The following is a 20,795-nucleotide window of genomic DNA, read 5'->3' as shown; positions in this document are numbered from 1 at the left end:
TTACCTGGGTGTTTATGACGGTGAGTACCGTGGTGGTACTGTGCACTCTACAGAAACCATGCTGGTGTGGGGCTGGAGTCAGGTGTTCAGTGAGGAGTGGGAGTAGAAGGGCTTCAAGCGTCTTCACTACTGGGGAAAGGAGAGTTATCGGACGATAAGACTCCCCTTGGTTGGCGGATTTCCCAGGCTTCAGTAGTGGGACCACTCTCCCTAATTTCCACTTATCAGGAATGATGAGAGTGGCCATGGACAGGTTGAAGACCTTTATGAGATATTCTACTCCCAATGGACCCAGCTTTTTCAACATCAGCATGTTTAGTCCGTCGGGGCCAATGGCTTTTGATGGCCCCCTGAACCTCGTCACTGGTGAAAGCAAGCGGTGCACTATTGTATGGCAGTTTGTGCAACCGTCTGGTGGCACAACGTTTGGATCTGTCGACCGGAGGATGCAGTATAAATTGCCGGCTAAAATAGCTCGCGCATCTCTTCGGGTCCGACCGTTGAAGGTGATATCCACCTTGTCGTTGTGCTTCGTCGGGTTCGACAGGGACCTTACGGTGGACTAGAGCTTGCTCACACCAGAGGTGAAGTTACAGGACTTCAGATGCTCTACCCATTTGGTCCGCTTATGTTGGGTGACCAGTTGCCGGATCTCCGAATTGAGACCCTTTATACGAGGATCCCCGGGATCGGCCTGGCGTAAGCGGTCACGCTCGTTTGCCATAACGGCTGCTTCGGCTGGGAAATTGGGACGTAATTCCCGGATCCGTCTAGCAGGTATGAAGCGAGCCGCGGCGGCTGTAATCGCCTGCGCGCACATCGGTGGGAGTGGGTAGGGCTGCGAAGATGTCCTCAGTAAATTCCCCGAATCTGGTCCAATCAGCTTTGTTAAAGTTGATGTATGACCGGTGATCCGCAGAAACGAAGTCGGCAGGTCTCTCGATCGAGATGATAATGAGCAAGTGGTTTGATGCAAGCGATAGCATAGGTCGCCAGGTTATGCTATTTATCAGGTCAGCGCTAGCAATTGCTATATCAGGCGAGCTGCTACAATTGCCCACTACCCTAGTGGGGGCGTCGTCGTTTACAGTGCTGAACGTCGAATCGTCTATCTGCTCTGCCAATAGCTGTCCCCTACGATCATTTGGCAGGCTTGAATGCCAAAGATCGTGATGCGCGTTGAAGTCACCTACTACCAATCGGTTTTCTCCCCTGATGAGCGCACCAATATCGGGGAGATATCCTGCCGGGCAGCAGGTGACAGGGGGTATGTAGGCGCTCAAGTCTCAAGGCGCTGTAAAGAGGCATTGTCCGCGAGTGTGCCAAAAAAATACTTGCAAGTCACATTTGGGCAGTTTGCGATTCGTTTCTGGACCGTCTCAAGACCATAGTCAAAGCAAAAAGTGGTCATATCGAGCAAAAGTAAATTAATTCTTAATTTTGTATTATTTTCACACATTTTTTACATTGAATTGAATAAAAGTAATTTTCCAAATCCAAATGTATGGTCTTTTTAATTGGTTACACTACGAGTGCCGAACCCTGTATAATATCATGATATTTTAACAGCTGTCTTTTTAAGGTTAGCATAAACTGAAAAAAAAGAGGTGAATGCAATAAAACGAGTGCCATCTATGTGTTAGGCCCGGGAATTTTCTGCCCATGCGTTAAGATAAAGAAATGTATATATTTTTGTAATTTTAATAGAAATAAAAATAACCATTTTACAAGAACAAATCAAAATAAACAATATACATATAATATTTGAAGAACTTTACAATAATAATTCATGTTCAATTTTTACTCACTGCCTCTTCGAAGTAATAACAAAAATAAAATACAATGTGATTTATGCCTGCTTTATTATTACTTTTTATTTGAATGACAATAAAATATTAGTTGCATATTTTGGCTTTACAGAAATTTTATTTTCCAGTTTAATGGATATTTTGAATTGCGTCTAGTCTAATGCTTGCATATTGGGCTTCTTAATTCCTGTATGCGTATGCTTCGACATATCGAGTTTATTATGTCAATTCAATTCATTTCATTTACTTTCATTTCGTTTGTTTGGTAATTTGATTGCAGCACTAAAAAGAAATGGTCGAGCAAAAACTGTAACAATTTAATACGCTTTTCATTTGAAATACCAACTCGTGCCATACCGTCGGGTGATCAAACACCGATTATTGAATGATCTTAAATATATATCAAATCAAATCAATTCATAATCCATTTTTCGCTCTCACATACATACATATCATGCAAACTTTTTCAATGTGTATAGGTGTATATATAGTATATGTGTGTATGTATTAATTGCATGTTATATGTGTGTGTGCGCGTAATTGTTTCCATTGCAATATTTGGAATGAATTAAAAAAAGAAGAAAATATGAAAAATTCTGAATTCAGTGCGTAACATTATTGTTTCATGTTTAAATATTTTCATATACTCAAATATACCGCAAATTCTTTGCATTTAAGTTTTCGTGTTTTACTTTATTATATAACAAAAAAATGTAATAAAGGGAACGATGGGGAATCAGATAAAACGAATCATTAATTAAGCATGTTAAAAAAAAATTCACATGTGATTGGAAAAAAATTAACAAAAAAAAAAAAACAAAAATTTTTGTGTTATATTTCGTAAATTTTCAAACGTTTCTCATAAGCGCGGATTAAATATGCTCAACAATACCTACTTGTACTAGAAAATGTTTTACAAATAATTTGAAACAAAGGAAATATATTTATATATGTATATAAGTAAAAATTATATTGTAAAAATGGAATTTGTGCAGCAGAGCTCACTCACATTCGAATTTAAATTCATCACGATTTGTAAAATGATTTTGACTTATTTAGAAAAATATACAATGGCTCACAACGAGTCTACCAATTATTTTTTATACTGATATATAGACAATTTCGGATATAAAATATATCCGGCATTTTGTTTTTTCTTGTTCGTGTCTATATGTTTGCCTCTTTTTGTGTTGGTATACTCTAATATCGTATGTAATGTAAATGACTACTCCATGAATGCATACATACATACATATGGTATGTGCATATGCATATATGACAAAAAATACATACATATAATAAATATTTGTGGTACCATAAACAACTTTCTCATTTATTTTCTATGTGATCACACAACATTCGCGTCAGTGTCACACACCGTTTTTTATGTTACTTGAACTTTTAGTTATTCAAGTAAATAAAAAAATATATATTTTGATTTATAAGAAAATTGAATTTTTCAGACTTTTGAAGCTGCATACTTGTATGCAAATATTTTAGTTTTAATGCTACGCTCAAAATATGTTTATGTTTTACACAGAAAAATATCTCTTCGCTGCTGCTTGTGGTTATTTTGTGTGTGGTGTTTTACATACGATATTTTTGTACTTATAAACTTAAAATATTTTAATTTGATTTTATTCTTAGGTGGGCACATCGAAAATTTCTTTTTGAAATTTCCAATTATTTTTAGGTTTTAATAAGAAATTCCAATTTAAAAAATCCTGACGTTTATTTGCTAAAATTGCGTTATGTAGCAATTCAAAAATAAAAATAGAAGAAAAATTACGCTTGTCAAAACTGAGAAAAAAGAAAAACCGTCTACGCAAACTTTTCCTGAATGGGATATGAAACAAAAAAAAAAAATCTCGTAAGACACGATGATCTTGCGCGCTCATTCTCAATACATTGGTTGTTGTTGTTGTAGTGTATCGTTGTTTTGTTTTATATAGTTTTTACAATTGGTTGCTTTCGCCAGAAATATTCTTCAAAGATATGTGATCCATTCAGTGCGATTGCATGGACTTGTTAAAACCACATGTTAACCAAGCCGCGCTCATCTAATTGCGGCAGTAAGAAATCGTTTATCAAGGCCCTTCAGCGTTTGCGTCGCTAACAGTGACTGTATTGCCGATGACATCGTCAAAAACATCATTCCTCTCGCGTGAACGCCGCGCACCACACAGTAGCTTTGAGTGAATGTAATGGCACTTCGTGATTACACGCGAATTTCCAGTGACGTCGCTCATGATGATTTTCATCGTTGTTGAAATTGAGGATAGCTTAACAGTAATTCACACGCGACAGACGGTCAGCAGGCATTAACCCATTCACTTAGCACGGGAACATATGTAAGTAAGTCTTTCTCTACGATTCGTCGCAAGATCCGTCTGGTGATGCCCAATTGCGCGAACCGTCATTTGGTTGATATTTCTTCGTTCTCGGTGGCATCGACAACCACAGCCGCGACATTCTCGGCTGAACGACCTGTCCGGTGGCGGTCACGCCCTGCAACATCTCGTGTGGTGCCCGTCTGTTGCAGTCGAGCAGTTAAGCGCCGGAATGTTTGCCCAGTTGGCGCGACACAATTAGGAAATCGACGTCGATATTCATGCTGCGCCAACATCATCAACCGATTATTGGTAAAGAAAAAAAAAAATCTGCACAATTATTCCACTCGCCTGCGAGGTGTAGCGCTCCATTTGCAAAAACCATAAAATCCTCCGATATGATGATTAAATTTGCGCCACTTTGTACATGGCGAATGTTTTATGGTGTTGTGGCAAAAAATGGATTTTCCTATGTGTGTTCATCCAGCAACATCTGCGCCAATATACAAATCAGGAACTGCCATTGAATCGTTTGCAACGACAACTGTTTTATGCACAAAATCAACCAAACATCATTTGCGTTGAAAGCTTTTTCTTTCACTCAGTGCGTTATTAATTTTCTCGTTAATTCGCTCAGCGAAAGTTCACAAATTTCCATTTTTTACATTAATAATTTATAAGTATATTTTCAAAAATAATAAACTGCTAACCATTGGTGACTTGTTCTCTTTTCTCTTGTTTTACTCTAATACTAATGCTTTTCAAAAAATTTTGGAAAAGAGAGAACCCTACAGCTCAATTAAGAAATATTATATATGTATGTATTTCATCAATAGAAAAAACAAAAAAAAAAAAAAAAAGTAAAAAATAAATAAAGTAGTTTATGAATTTAATGAGAAACATTTTTATTTGTAATTTTAGCAAATCGTTTCGATCTTTCATTCAGTTCAGCTGTGCTTGCTAAATACCAAAAATTCTTTAAAATACGTAACGTTTTGTACATATAAACGTTAGATTTGTATGTTTATGAGTTCATGTACTTTTTTATTTCACACGTACATATGTATACAATAAAAATGGAAAAAAGAAAAAAAACGAGGCATAGAATGTGCCTCATATCATCCATATAAATATAGTTTTGTTATCATATGTTTTATTAAGTCTATCACATCACATTTTGTTGTTAGTTTTTTGTATGCTAATTTTAGCTGTCGCTTTGCAGTTGTTGCATTATTCAAATTTAATTTTTATTTGACATATTTGTATTATGTATACATACAGCTTGTCTTTTCTAGAACAAATGCCTTTAAATACTGTTTTTGAAACAATATTCGTGGACCCGAGAAGTTTCGTTTTCGTACGACGGGAATATCCTAGATACCCTGCTAAAAAAAAAGTATTCTCACTGCAAACCCACATCAAAAAATATCTTCGTTTTTTGTTTTTGTTTTTTTTTTTTCTTTGGATAAATTAGTTTCCTTTCTCCAATTATTCGAATTATAAGCTACATATAAAAAAGTGAACGAAAAAAGTTTAATTCAAAAATTCTTATCTGTTTTTAACTAAGAGATCTTTATTAGGTTGAGTGCAACCGACACACATAGTTGAAGATTGAATACTGCCGATATCCAAATTAATGCAAGTTTTATGACAAACTGTTTAATTTCGCCTTGTCGCAAATGAAAAATTAATTAAGCGTTCGTACACATCCTTTAAGGAGCTGACTACTCGTTTCTTAGGCAGCAGTTATAATCTCCTACCAAGGAAGTCATTTATAGTTGTTTTTGCTTGCGTAATTTTTCATTTATAATTAACGAAACTATTAATCACATACGTAATTATACACGTATATATGTATGTGTTTACTTAGCTTTATTGTACTATGTAAGCATTCCTTCTAATAAACCATGTTTCGTGTCTGTGGTCAGTACATACATAGTTATATTTGATACAACTTTTGTATAAAAAATTTAATAGCGAAAATATGCCATTTTTCAGTACACTTTATTTCACAACTTCGCTTTTACATACAAAGCAAAATTAGTCGAAAAAAAGTTTGAATTTCATTTTAACCCAAGTCCCATCCCAGACTCGGTGTTTTGTTCGTTTTTTTTTTGTTTGCTTGTTTTGTAAATCACCAAGTGATATACATATGCACATTACATTGTTGTATGTGTGCCACACACTAGTAATTTCTTTACAAATCACTTAATGATCGCAAAAATTGCATAGATGTGTATGTATGTGTATGTGTATGTATACACTTGCATACAAATGTATGGCTGTGTATATGTTTGGGACTTTTTGGTTAGGAATATTCGAATATGTATTTTTTTAAATTGAAATATTAAACTATTTCTTATAAATTATCGTTCACGTTTTATGTTTTCGCTTATTTCCTCACATTTACATAGTATATAAGTATGTATGTATGTACGTATGGTAATTAAAAAAATATTTATATTTTAACTTCTTCCTGTTTTGCATACTTTTAGTTTCTTTTGCTTGTATAATTTGACTTTGGCTTCGATACTAACAATTTTAGCAGTTTCTTCTTTTTTAAGGTCTATTAAAAGTAATTTTATTATATATTTTGTTTCCCCCCCCAACACTAAAATTCGAATACTAAGTCCCTGCCGACTTTTGTGTTCCATAGTTGAGAATACTAGCAGCAGAATAGCGCAAAGTGAAGTAATTCGCGGTAAGACCCGTATTTTTTTTTTTGTTTATAATATTCGTATTCGTAGTTTCATAGACGAATATTTCATTCGAAATGACTTTTATCATGCAAATGTAGAGCAACAGAGTTTTTTTGGGAATACATTGTATTCAAATATATAACTCAGTACCTAAATTATTGCATTTTCTTGTTTCCTTAAATATATTTACACGAAGTAAACATATTTTTTGCTTTTGGAAAATCAAAAGGCGGTTCAATTATTACACGTATTATACCAAATTTGCGATATTTTTTAACGTATTACGTTAAGTATGACTTAGGGAAAAGTGTACGAGTATGTGTGTAGCGAATTTTTTGAAACACTTGCTCTATATATATGTATGTTATAAAAAAAGAATATCTGTACATAGCGGTACATTTCATCAAATGTGTATGTGTATGTATGTGCAGTTTTCCAATTGTTTTAAGGGTTTATTTAGGTTTGGCAGTGAAAGTGGTAGACATTGATGCTAAAACAAAAGTAAACGTTGAATTATTATTATTATTAATTTAGCAAAATCTCAATTTTCTCGTAGTAAAGCCAAACGAGTTTATTTGTTCAAACTAAGGAAAGCTCTATTAATCACAGAATTCTCTATTTATACACTGTTAAACATTTTTTTTTTTCAATGTACTCAAAAAACCTTCCAAGTTTATGCCACGCAACGTTCGGCCCCCGAACACAAAAGTCTATGCAATCCTCTTAAATGCGCTGGTCAAACGAGGCACACATAAGTGTACTTAAATCACAACGCATTTTTTTGTATCGAAAACAAAATTGGCTGTTGTACGCTGTGTATACTTGCATAGGCTAGCGGCTTTTCATAAATACAATACTGCAATATATTTTAATATTAGGTGAAATAAAAAGTTTTAAGTACTATAGGCAATTGAGTACTAAAGCCCTCTCTCGACGAACAAAAGTCGCATTTCATAAGTCCATCATGAATGAAGAGATGAAGACAACATCGGATGGGGCGTCTTTTGAAGTGTTCGAGAGGTGCTGCGGACTTTTGTACGTATCAAGCCGTACGAGCTTGAAGGTGATATAGATATAGCGCAGCGAATAAAGATTCAGCTGATTCGCTTGCTAGGCCGAGTCGCCCAATGGGATACAAACACTTTCAAAATATTCGATGCGGTAGGTGATGGTGAAAGATCATGTGGTGCCTCATCTTCGATGTCCATTACCAGAACGGAATTAGTTAGCTTCAACATTTTGTTGTTGCATTCGATACTAAATTGGGTCCATAGTTGCAAAACTTGGATTAACCTACTCCGACTTTTCTGCGTGGTCTTAGTGGTACTGAAGTATACATCGATTTTTTTTCTTTTTAACCTCTCTTTTGGAACTGTTAAGGAACTTAAGCATAATATTAACTTTAAATCAGAGAGTTTTACTTCACCCAGTATTACAAACTTTGCTTAGAATCTTCACAACTTTTGAGTTTGCAGTTTTATATTTAAATTTTCGCCGAAAAAAGTGTTTACTCGTACTAAGATTCTAAAATGGAAATCAATATAATTAAACGTTTACTTCTTCACTGCATATGAACCAAATCGTTAGTCAATTACTGCACTTAACTAAGCCCTGAGCGTTCTAGGCGACAAATGTTAGAGCGAATTTAACGATAATCGAATTTTTTGGAGCTGTTTTGCATATTGTTAAAGGAATTGTCGTTTTTTGTTTTTAGAAAAAAAAAAAAAAAAAAAATTAGTTATCTGATTTTCACGAGTTACTCTAACATTTGAAGACTCCTCTCTTTTTATTCTCATATGACCGTTTATATAAGTTTGCCTATTAATTTTAATCGTAAACTTTTCATTTTATGTTTGTATGGATGAATGCGGCGCATTTTATGTTTCTTCTTGTATACGGCCAAATTCTTAAACTGGCGAGATTTGGCTGTTGCAATTAAATTTATTTTTTGGAAAATAAAACTAAAATTAAGTTATCTATTACATACAAATTTTTTCTATTTGAAATATTAATAAGTTAAAATTGTTTCTCATTAGTAATTGATGTGTTTTATTCGAAAAACTATTAAGTAAATTAAATTATTGAATGGTAGCAAGGACCGAAGAAGAGCTGTGCCTGAGAAATCTATTCTAAAGTTAATATAATATATTCCAATTTAGATAATTCGATTAAAAGCATATTGCAAAATATAACAAAGAAATGAAGGCATTTAATCGTTGAAACACGATATTTTTTGTTTTTCATTACAATTCTAATTGCTTAAAAGGTATTGCGATGCAAAGTGGGTATTTTGCGGAATATCATTAAAGTAATGTTTATGAACAATTCAAAATTTTTTGTTAAATAGGATTTTTTCTTGTTGGGTTACATATAGTACATATTGTATTTGTGTACTAAATAATTTAATTTTGAATTTCGTTTCATTTGATGCCGTTTTCAAAAATTCAGCGTTTAAATTGTTCTTTCATAGTTACTGACTGCATTCTTTTAGTTGCTCGCTTAATTTTATGTTCTTCTAGAAACCGGAAATAGGAATTTCTTAGTTATAAAATAATTTATAAAATTTAGGAAATGCACTTTTGAAGGGATTTTTTGTATATTTTTGTAAATGCTAAAAGATATTATATATACATATATATAATACCGCTCCGGTAATATAAAATCCAAAACAAAATTTTTAATGGGTTTAAATTTTTAACTAAGAAATTCTACGAAGTATTACCGATTTTATACCAAAACAAAAACATTTCAATGTGCATTTAAAAGAACAAAAAAAAATATATATATATATATAGTTCATATTAAAGACTTAAATGAAATTAAACTTTTGTTTCTATAAAAGATAATAACACAGGCCTCCAAAATTTGACTGAATCAAAAACCAAACAAAATTCGCCCGGATGATTTTTACGTACCGGGCATCACAAATTTCTTTCTTTCACAAAAATAAAATCTTCAAAAAGTCGTCATGGTGCCGACAAGTTCTATTCTGCTATATGTATTTTGATACTTTGTCTCCGAAAAATCGTTTTTTAATTTAGTTGTTAAATTATCCATAATCTGATGATTCCCAATTTTCAAATATCAACGAATTCACCAAACTCAGTAAATAGTAGATTTTTCGCTACCAAATACATATTTTTAAGTTTTAAAATGTATTTTGAAGGGCAAACTTTGAGATACTGTGACGACATTTTTACGCACATAATTTTAAAAATAGGTTAGAAAATTTCGACGACCTTACGTACCGGGGTTATATTTAGCTCAGATTCAGCATGTAAAAACCGTTACGGAAATTGTTGTCTGGTATTTGAGTCAAAATCTTGTCGGCTTGCGTAATTATTTGCTACTGTATTCAAGAATAGCCGTCGACTTTGGGCCTTTCGCTAATACCTCAAGACTGACGAAATGAAGTACAGTACAGTATTATCCATATGCAAGCCTTGCGGCGCTTCTTGTAATACAATTAATTATGGTAGGTCTCTTACAATAGGCTAAATAAATGTGTTTCTTAAAGTCGATTTAATATTATTTCAAAGACAGTTCACCGGATATATAAATATATATATATCTATATTATTTGTTTCACATTTGTTACCATTTCCATTTTCGCAATGTTTTTTTTCCTCGTTTTAATGCCATTCAGCATATTCCGGCTTTATATTTAATGCATACCTTGAACAGTTACCGTTTATCGATTATTTTTAATGAATGTTTTTGTTTTTGTAGTATCAATAAGTAATTAATATTTGTAAGTAAGTCGATAAAATTGAAGAAATGTATATGTTATATTTTCGCTATGAGCACTGCAATAATTCATGTCGTCTGATGCACTTACGCTCTTTGCTGCTGTTGCTGTTGTTGCAATACATCAGCAGCCGTGGCCGGAGCTACGCCAGCGGCAAACTGGTGTGGATGTGGATAAAAAGCAGCGGTGGCGTGTGGTGGTAAACCGCCATATGGATTAGCAGCAGCGGCTGCAGCTGCGGCTGCCAATACACCACTAGCATCATACATGTAAGCAGTAGCGGTATTAGCAGCTGCGGTCGGCGGCGATTGAGCAGGTGCTGCGTATAAAGCCGCAGCCGGTGGTGTCGAAACGTTGCTGGGGTACTCACCACCCAATTGACCACCGGCGGCAGCGACTGCAGCTGCTATGTTTGCAGCAACATTCACTTGTTGCTGGTGTTGCTGTTGTTGTTGTTGCTGAATAGTGGCAACTGCAGCACCATTCATAACCCCATTATGCTGTTGATGTTCAACACTACCCCCACCGCTATTGGGAACAACATTTTGTTGTTGCTGCTGTTGTTTGTCATAATGCTGTGGATTATATTCGCGTTTCTGATATTGTTGGAAACGGGGTACGTTGCCATTTTGCTGTGGAATGAATTGCTGACCACGTGGTCGATATTGCTGTTGGGGCATGAACCCGCTGTTTTGTTGCATATGTGGTGGCATATAGCCCATCATGGGACGAGGACCACCGGCATTGAAGGGCGCACGTGGGCGATAAGTGCGACCACCATTAGCATCTTGGCCATTGTATTGACCACCCGTACCGCTGCTAACCACACCAGAACGGTTGTTCCAGCTGCCACCGCCACTAGCACTTCCAACACTGTTATGTTGCTGATAAATGCCGCTGTTCTGTTGCTGATATTGAGTCTGCTTCGGAGCATACGTACCGTTGGGATTGTTGCCAGCCTGGTAGTTCAAAGGATTGCTACGTTGCTGATGAGGAATCTGCTGCTGCCAGCGACGATTATTGTTACCACGGCCATTACCATTTCCACCCGATGAACGGGCCAAATCTAATAATGCTGGTGGTGGTACTTGACCAGCCTCCTCCAGCACCGAAATTAAATCACGTGCCTGTTTTCCATTATCAGGGGTAAATAATGTATAAGCAGTGCCTAATTGTTGGCAACGACCGGTGCGTCCAATACGATGTACATAGTTTTCAGATGAGTTTGGGTAATCGTAGTTGATTACATACTGCAAATCCTCCACATCTAGACCCCGAGAGGCCACATCAGTGGCAATTAAAATGTTTGATTTCCCATTACGGAAGTCTTTCAACACTGAGTCGCGTTCGGGTTGGGACTTATCACCATGAATGGAAGTGGCGGTGTAACCTTCGTTGCGAATTATTTGTAAAATTTCCTCGACCTGAAAAATATTGTAGTAGTATATTTATATGAAATGGAAAAAAAGTCTCAAATATTAAAAAAGGAGCATGTTTTGGTTGATTAGTAAAAAAAAAAAATTTACTCTTGGTGAGTCTTACATCCGCTACTATAAAATAAAAAAACGGTTTAAACCAAACCCGTGGTGAAATTGGAAAAGCGATATTTTGACTAATTTTCTCTTTTTGTTTTACGTTTTCATACCTTTTTGTAATATAAACCATTCTACAAGAAATATCATATAAATCAATGTTTTAAACCTTTTAGAAGTTCTATAAAAATTCTACAAATTTCTATTTGAGGATTTTAAAACTTTTCATATCCTATTAAATGCTATTATAGAAAACTGTCAAATAAACAGGGTCTCCTATACGGTGCTTTATTTATAAAAATACAAAGTTTTTAAGACTTTGCAGACAGTTCCTCGCTCTAACTCACGAATGGCTTGCTCGATATTCGGTTTAGTTTGAATTGTTAATGAATTGTTCGCATAACAGCGGTCCTTCACGGCACCCCACCTAGAAAAAGTCTCAGCAAGTTGAGATCGCTGAGAAAGATAATAACATTACATGGCACGTTATCTTGCTGAAATCAAAGATCGTCCATCCAAGTCATTTTTCGTCCACGAAAAATAGTTTATCCGCCTCCGCACCAAACTTTCACTCTGAGGATGCATTGACTTATTTGGCAGTTTGGCTTGTTATTATATGATTTAATAAAAACACTACATGGACCACCTTGTATGTATATTTTTATTTATTTGCCCTATACTACGAAAAACACTATTTCTACTAATAGCCAGGGTGCTATTTAAGTTAGGGTTATTTTGTATATATATCCTATAAATAATAACAATAATAATACTATTTCTGTTTCTGGGTCACAAATGACGATTAGTACTGTCTAAATCTCCAAATATTATGCTATATATACATATACATATATATATACGTACATATTATATATAAATTTTCTCTTACCTTTATTTTTGTTTCGACGAAAATAATAATCTTGTTATTATTATTAGCAGCATTATTGGTTGTTGGTGCTATTTCTTTAAGCAATTTGACAATGCGTTGTGGTTTCTCCGATTCTTGGCAAATTTCAACCATTTGACGAATGTTGTGATTAGCTGACAAATTCATCGATCCAATATTTATGGAAATGTAATCTTTTAAGAAATCTCCAGCCAGTGCTTGCACTTCCTTAGGCCAAGTTGCGGACCACATAACTACTTGACGATCAGGACGAATTTGTTCAATTATCTTACGTATCTGTGGTTCAAAACCCATGTCAAGCATGCGATCTGCTTCGTCCAGTACCAGGTAAGTACAACGTTGTAGATTTGTGTTCCGATTCTCCAAGAAATCGATTAGTCGTCCTGGTGTGGCTATAATCACTTCAACACCTCTTTCTAAATCACGTGCTTGTGGTATTTTCGATGAACCGCCAAAAATGCAAGTATGTCGTATTTCAGGCTTAGACAAGTGACCATAATCACGAACAACGGATTGTATTTGCTGTGCCAATTCACGTGTTGGTGCCAACACCAAGGCTATTGGACCTTCCCCACGTTGCAATGGTGGCTGATTTGCGATATGCACCATAGCAGGTAACATATATGCTAGTGTCTTACCAGATCCTGTCTGAGCAATACCAACTAGGTCCCGACCAGAGAGTGCAATTGGCCAGCCTTGCGCCTGAATAGCAGTGGGCTTGGTGAAGCCCTGACGTTTCATCTCTTCAATGGTGTATTCTGGAAGAGAACATTCTTCGAATGAAGATACTGGATGTGGAATGCCATTGCCGGATACTGTTATTTCTAAATCATTGCGAAGTTCAGCAACAGCTTGTTCACTCATATTCAAAGTGTTTTGGTGTGGTACATAGAAATTCTTCTTGAAAGGTTGTAAATTTTCCCAACGTGGGATTTGTAGGTTACGTCCAGGATTTTTTGCCTTTTCACGCTGAAGTTCAGCTCGCTCTTCTTTGCTTAATAATCCTAAATTAACACCACCATGGTAGCCGCCATTGTTCGGTAGGTAGCCGCCGTTCGGTTTTTGATGACGTGGTACGAAATTTGGATTTTTCCCACGCGCTTGATAACCTCCAGGTGTGGCAACACCGTTACCGTAAAAGCTCGGACCACCACTTGTCATCATGGAATTGGAGTTATTGCCACCACGGTAAGAGCTTTGAGCACCACCATACAATCCAGATCCACCGCCATATGGCAAACCGGTATTGTTGCCATTATTGATAGCACTTCGCTGATAGTGAGGTCGCTCAGGTCGTGGACCAGCACCGACCCCGCCGCCGCCATAAAATCCATTAGAATTGGCCTGTGGACTTCCGGCATTTACTGCATAACCACCTGCGTACATTTTATTTACTTTTCTGGTAAAGTTTCGTCGAAAAGTGGGTTCTTCTTTGCTGACCTATTGGACTTTTACCTTTATAACAAAAGTCGTGTTTTCCAAATTGGCCCTATTGTTTTAAAGAAATAAACAAAAGGAAACATAGAAATAAGAACAATTTTAACAAAATGTTTTGTGACATTTGACATTTGAACAAAAGTAGACATGGCTACCTAAGTCGGTTTATAGTTTATTTATGAATCGTCGTGGAGTGCTGAGAAAAATTTAAGTTCATTGCTTTACCCTGAATAAATATAGCAGCGACGTAAAGGCATGTGATAATCAAATATTATATATCAGGAAACGTGGTGCTTCGCAGGTTGAATCCATAGGAAGAGATGTGTTAGGCGAGTGGGTTTGAGGGGGAATGTGAATAGGTGGTTGATATCGTACGATGTACTTTCACATGTCGGGCATATATTGAGTATGCCTGAGACGACCGTAATTGAGCCAAAGTTGCGCGGGTCTCCCGCATTCTCCAGCATTCGATGATAGGTAGTTGGGAAAGGTGGTTAAAGTATGCCTATATATTGTCCGGTCCATTAGTTGCAGTCGCGTTTGCTCCTGAATCTCGCCGGTGTAGTCGGAGAGATGTCTCCTGACGCGAGGAAGAGAAAGGCTGGCGGGATAAACGTTCATTTTGGAACACAAGTCAACGATATCATTACCGGACGCCACTATCGCACAATCGTTAGCATAGGAGACCAGTGAAACTTTATCTGCAGTGAGAGTTTCGAGATACAGAAGTTGAAAAGCAAGGGTGTTAAGTACACAACTTAGCGGCACACCTTGATTTATCCTCCTCTGTTTTGAGCTCCGATCTCGAATAATGCCAGACCATTGCCGACAACACAAGTAGTTCGCGGACCACCTCTCCGGGTGGGACGCTCAACTGTTGGATATCATCAAGTATCGTGGAGTGGCCGACTGTATCGAAAGCCTTCCTTCGCAGGAGCGGTTTTGGCTACAGCTCTTCATTTATGATGTGTAAAAAAATTCGCGTCGATATCTATCAGTATCATTCGATAAAAATATGCCTTCGCTTTAGCTTGGAGAGGTTAGTAATTTGGTTTCCTGGATTATGACACTCTTGCAGCAATTACAAAATGTTCTGTCTATATACAAGGGGTTTACAATACCAATTAGGGTTTACAAAATATTTATCCATTTGTGGTCAATGCCACCACCACAAAGTCGTCATTATGAGGAAAGGAAAGATCTCCGGGATCAGTAGAGCTGAGATCAGCTGAAAAATAGCTTATAAGGCTTCTTCTTTTCATCAAGCGCTAACAAGTGGCGAATAGATGAAGCTACTGGTGTAAATGAACATATATTGGCACTGCGGAAATAGAGCTGCCCTAAATTACATGTGTTTGAACGACAGTGAGCTATACCAGTCTAATGAGCTGTTACCATACTCGCTACCGGCGAATCTTGCTGGATAACTTTGTTGTTGCTTTCGCATACAAATTTTTCGTTAAGTTAATCGAGCATAGAGATAGCGAGCGGGGAAATATCGAATGGAAAAGGTCAATAGGTAATTAAGATACTTAAGATCCTCCATTTGAAGATAAACTAAATTTTACGTACAAATAATGCATTTATTTTCCCCAAACTAATATATAGAGAAGGAAGTACTATTAAGCACAATAAATCAGTTCCTACCAATTCTGTGTTTTTTTTAATATGTATTCATATATTTACTTTAAATCACTTAGAGAGGAGTAACTCCAAAAACTAAATTTACTACGAATAGCTGGTACTCCCATCAGAGAAATTAGCCAATCACAAAGTGTTAAAACTTATTTTAAGACGAGTATGTACAATTAATGATAACATATGTAAATAAATGTTAAGTAAAACATAAATTGTTTCAAAATGTACATATGTATGTCAAAGGCACCCACGTGGTTTATGGTTTAAGCAAAAATTAATAATAGGTGGATTGCAGTATCCGCTTTGGCAAAGATTTCCACAATTTCCACGAAAGTACAGTCAGACAACTGAAATCTAAATTTTTATTGTTATGGTTTCCCTCGCCGACGATTCAATGGTTATGATCCTTATCCCCATTTTCATGAATTTTAGCAGGTAGGCGAATGATAATACAACAAAAATAAAGGTTTGAAAATACAGGCTAGCGAAAAACTGGTACCTGCAACCTATAGTATACTGACATACCTAATTTGTCGGTTATGTTTTCAGCATATCTCCGGAAAAACGTATCCAAAATGCATCTAACAAGACGAAAACGAACACTGCTCAAGTAGCAGCTATGGTAGAAATAGTAGCGCAACAGAAGTGAGAGTTGTTGTTGCTTAAGCAGCACAAGCATAAGTCTGGGCCGTTCCGATTAAGAGAAAAGACTGTCGTGGGAACGGCAGTAGTAACGCTAGCTGGAGTACACATGAATAATCTCGCAAATAGTGCTCAGACCAATTCTAAGTTTTCTGCGACTACTCCAACTACAGGGTGTACTGAAAATGTTGTTGACTAGTACTCTGAGCAACTATTAGTAACGAGCTTGGCGTAGCGTTTTGCGCTACTTACTCCACTATTCATCTGTTCAATTTCAGAGTAGTAGCGAGAGTAAAAAAAATGAAAACTAGGAAGTAGCGTAGTGTTTTCAACCCCTGCATATATGTATATTACAATTTGGGTCCCCGTCAGCATTGGGTCTCTCTGGGCAAGTTAGGTATGTCGGGTCTCATTTCTCTACTCGCCAAATTTTAACAAATTCTCTTTTCTTTTTCTTTTTAGGCTGATTTTATCAAGCTTTACGATGTAGTAAAAAACTAGGGCGTGTAGAAGATACCGAGGTCAATAAAGGGGTATATGTTACAATTTTGACAAGTCCGGAGTTTTTATTTCTGTGTAATTTCAGTTTGGCTTTTCAAAACTCATTGTGGAACATTCTAAACGTTAATACAAATAAAAAATAAATACAAATCGGAAACTTAACCTCATTTGTATATTACATCTTTGAGTGTTAGGATTTATATCACGATTTATTTGTGTTATAAATACTTGCGACTAGTTTTATTAAAGTGCAGTGGATATATTATTAGATAACCAAAAGCTATTATTTGAGCAGCTTTTAATTAATAAACAAATTAAAAAAGGTGCCGTTGTCAGACGCTGCCTAAACAGCAGATGCTTTTTTTATAATGATGTTTTCATGGCAGAAATACACTCGGAGTTTGCCATTGCTGGCCCAAAAGAATTTGTTAACATTCAAAACCATTTCCCCCCCCCCCCCCCCCCTATCATTTGGTGTTTTTGCGAAGAGTTTCGGCCACTATTTAGTAATAATAACCCTGATGTATCTAATTCGGTTACGCCGCGTTTTGCATTGTTTTACCATACGTATGTATATAGAAATTTATATACACAGTATAGTATAACTGAAATAAAATATCAGCAGCTGGGTGGTCAGAGTGACAAAGATTTTTTTCCGAGCTTTCCAAACAAATCTCCTGACGTGTTTAAGAAATAGGCTTATGCTTTTAGTAGGCTAAATAAAGTCTACTCATATATACATAAAAGATGCAGTTGGGCCTCCACACTAATATTGAACTAATGGAGTAAAAAAAAAACCGCATGGTTACCGTTCGCAGAGAATCAAAGAGGAGTCTCGCTTATACATACACATCCAACTATACTATGAATTAATTTTTATATGTATTGAAATCGTTCAACGTATGCTTGTCGTTGAGAAAATCGATAGTGGCTCGTTTTTCGTGGCAAAGGGTGAAAGCGCTTATTTAACGTTAAAAGAAAAAAAAAAACGATAGAAGGATACGTTGACGTTGGAACTCCTACTTATAAATAATTTTAAAAGTGCAGTTACCTGATTTTGTAATTGCCCACTATTTCACTGAAATAGATCCCGCTTCGATGCGAAGTGTTTTATTCGTCCTATGTAACGAAATTGCTCAACTTTTTCGCAATCAATTTAAACGGATTTAAATTAGGCTGCTCTATTTCGGTCTCGTCGAAGTTTCGCCTTGGTTCCTGCAGCAGTCAATGAGTATGAATATGTTTCCCTTAGATGCGTGAGAAGCTCGAAAGAAAATTTACGAATTTTTCACTAATTTCCCCTTCACTTTGCTGCTCTGTTTATCTACTGCGTATTTCACTTATTGTTACGAAAAAAGTAAATACTTTACGTTTTTCGAAGCATTAGTTAATTTTTCTGTTATACAATAAAAGTAAAATACTATTATTTTATTGTATTTAATTTTAACTAATTTAAATGTGCAGGAAAAAGCGAAAACGACGTGACGGCAATTGAACGAGCAATTACCAAACTGTGACAAACGAATGAACAAAGCCCGAACGGAGGTGCGAATGTGATGGCGGTTGTACGGGAAATTTTTGCTGTAGTTTGCAAATGGCGTCTGCAAACTGGGTGACCCAAGTGAACTAAGAAAGTTTATTCACAATAGCACTACGTTTTTTGAACAACTCAAATATCTGTCAATAAACTAAAATTCAAGTTTATTATTTTACAAAATGTCTTAAAGCTTTACTTAGGCCCTTCGCACACGACTCGGATCGTCATGCAGCGACGATGAAATAAAAGAAAAAGGAGGCACTGGGTGCATTCGTACATTAGGAATACCACAAACAAAATATTATACATTGCTACGAGGAATTTACAAGAGGGAGTTACTACAGGATGTCTAAAAATGCTTTAAGGAGCTTATAGAAATTGTGAAGCCGGCTATTCAAAAACAACATACCAGCACAAACTACAAGCGTACCATGATATTTGACGACATATACACGGCATGTGCGAAGGGCTTTACTGGTAGGAGGAATTGTTTTTGTGGAAACCTAAAAGAAATATTTCTAGCAAGCGTAAAGTGATATTTATAAGAAGTAAGATATAAAATTAATTTGATGGGCATAGACATGTGAAATCATGGTAAAAAGGGCATACAAATAATAACTGGTTTAAGTATGTATGAACATAATATTTTTACGTTATTATGAAAACAAGAACGACGATCCATTAATAGCGAACCCTACGCTATATTTGCAGCGCAATACTGACTTATTATCATTTTATATAGTTTATATATTAATAACAATCATAAACGAAGCTAATTTTAAAATAGACGCACACATAGCAGAGAAACAAGTCCCAAGTTGCCCGAAAAAAAATTTAATAACTCAAAGTTGGCTTATCCAGTTATTATTAAATTTATTTTTGAATCATGGTTGGTGACCAGCCAAGGCGCATTCATTAAAGGTGGTGGCATTAGACCAACAACAATGTTCTCTACGTTTGATTGTCAAAGCAAAGTGTTGTGAAACTAGCAAACAAATAATGAATTCGCCTTGTTTCTTCTGAGGTGACAGCCACATGGCCACGGCGAAAGAAAAAACAAAAACCAAATCAGATGCGCGAGCTATTTTAGCCGACAATTTATTCTGCATCCTCCGGCCGACATATCCAAGCGTAGTGCCACCAGACGGCTGCACAAACTGACGAACAACAGTGCGCCACTTGATTTCTCTAGCGATGAAGTTCAGGGGGCCATCAACCATATGAATTCTTCTAACACCATTGGCCCTGACGGACTAAACATGTTGATGTTGAAAAAGCTGGGTCCATTTGGAGTAGAGTACCTAAAAAGGGTCTTCAATATGTCTGTGGCCACTCTCATTATTCCTGACAAGTGGAAATCAGAGATAGTGGTCCCACTTCTGAAACCTGGAAAACCGAGCCAACCGAGGGGATTCTTATCGTCCGATAACTCTCTATTCCCCAGTAGTGAAGACTCTTGACCCTTCTAATTCCGTTCTACACGAAACACCTGACCCCAGCCTCACACCAGCACCACCACAGTACTCACCGTCATTAACACTTAAATAAACAGCGGGCTAAACCAAAACCGCCGCTGCGAGAGGACTGTCCTAGTAGCGTTGGATCTAAAAAAGGTTTTCGATACAGTTAGCCATTACTAGATGTTATCTTACAGTCGACACTCCCACCAGGGCTGAAGAGGTGGACCCCAAATTACCTGAGTGGTCGTCATTCGTCGGTGATATTTCGATACCAAATCTCAAAACAGATGAAAATAAAGCAACGAGCTCCGCAGTGTGGTGTCCTTTCCCCCTTGTTTTTTAACTTCTATATCTTGAAACTCTCCCAGCCACGAGAGGGAGTCTCCCTGGTCTCAAACGCCGACGACTGCACGATAATTGCGTCGGGTAATAACATTGATGGCCTGTGCGCCAAGGTAAACGACTACATCGCCTGCTTTTTTCGCTTCTTCACTGCGAGGAACCTACAAATTTCCCCCACTAAGTCCACGACGACCCTATTCACCACCTGGACAAA

General features: G+C 36.5%; 1 protein-coding gene across 1 annotated transcript; it reads right to left on the bottom strand.

The window, feature by feature from the left end:
• Positions 1–1,838: 1,838 nt before the first annotated feature.
• Positions 1,839–18,796, bottom strand: LOC128857799 (uncharacterized). The gene is made up of 3 exons (XM_054093563.1): positions 18,294–18,796; positions 13,007–14,513; positions 1,839–12,009 (listed from the first exon to the last, which is right to left on the bottom strand). The coding sequence occupies exons 2-3, from the start codon at positions 14,408–14,410 to the stop codon at positions 10,672–10,674; spliced, it is 2,742 nt and encodes a 913-aa protein (XP_053949538.1). The 5' UTR covers positions 14,411–14,513; positions 18,294–18,796; the 3' UTR covers positions 1,839–10,671.
• Between the last annotated feature and the right edge of the window lie 1,999 nt (positions 18,797–20,795).

This window comes from Anastrepha ludens, chromosome 3 (assembly GCF_028408465.1).
Source record: "Anastrepha ludens isolate Willacy chromosome 3, idAnaLude1.1, whole genome shotgun sequence".
Classification (NCBI taxonomy): Eukaryota; Metazoa; Arthropoda; class Insecta; order Diptera; family Tephritidae; genus Anastrepha; species Anastrepha ludens.
The sequence above is the reverse complement of the archived record's forward strand: the minus strand, read 5'-3'. Positions and strand labels throughout refer to the sequence as shown.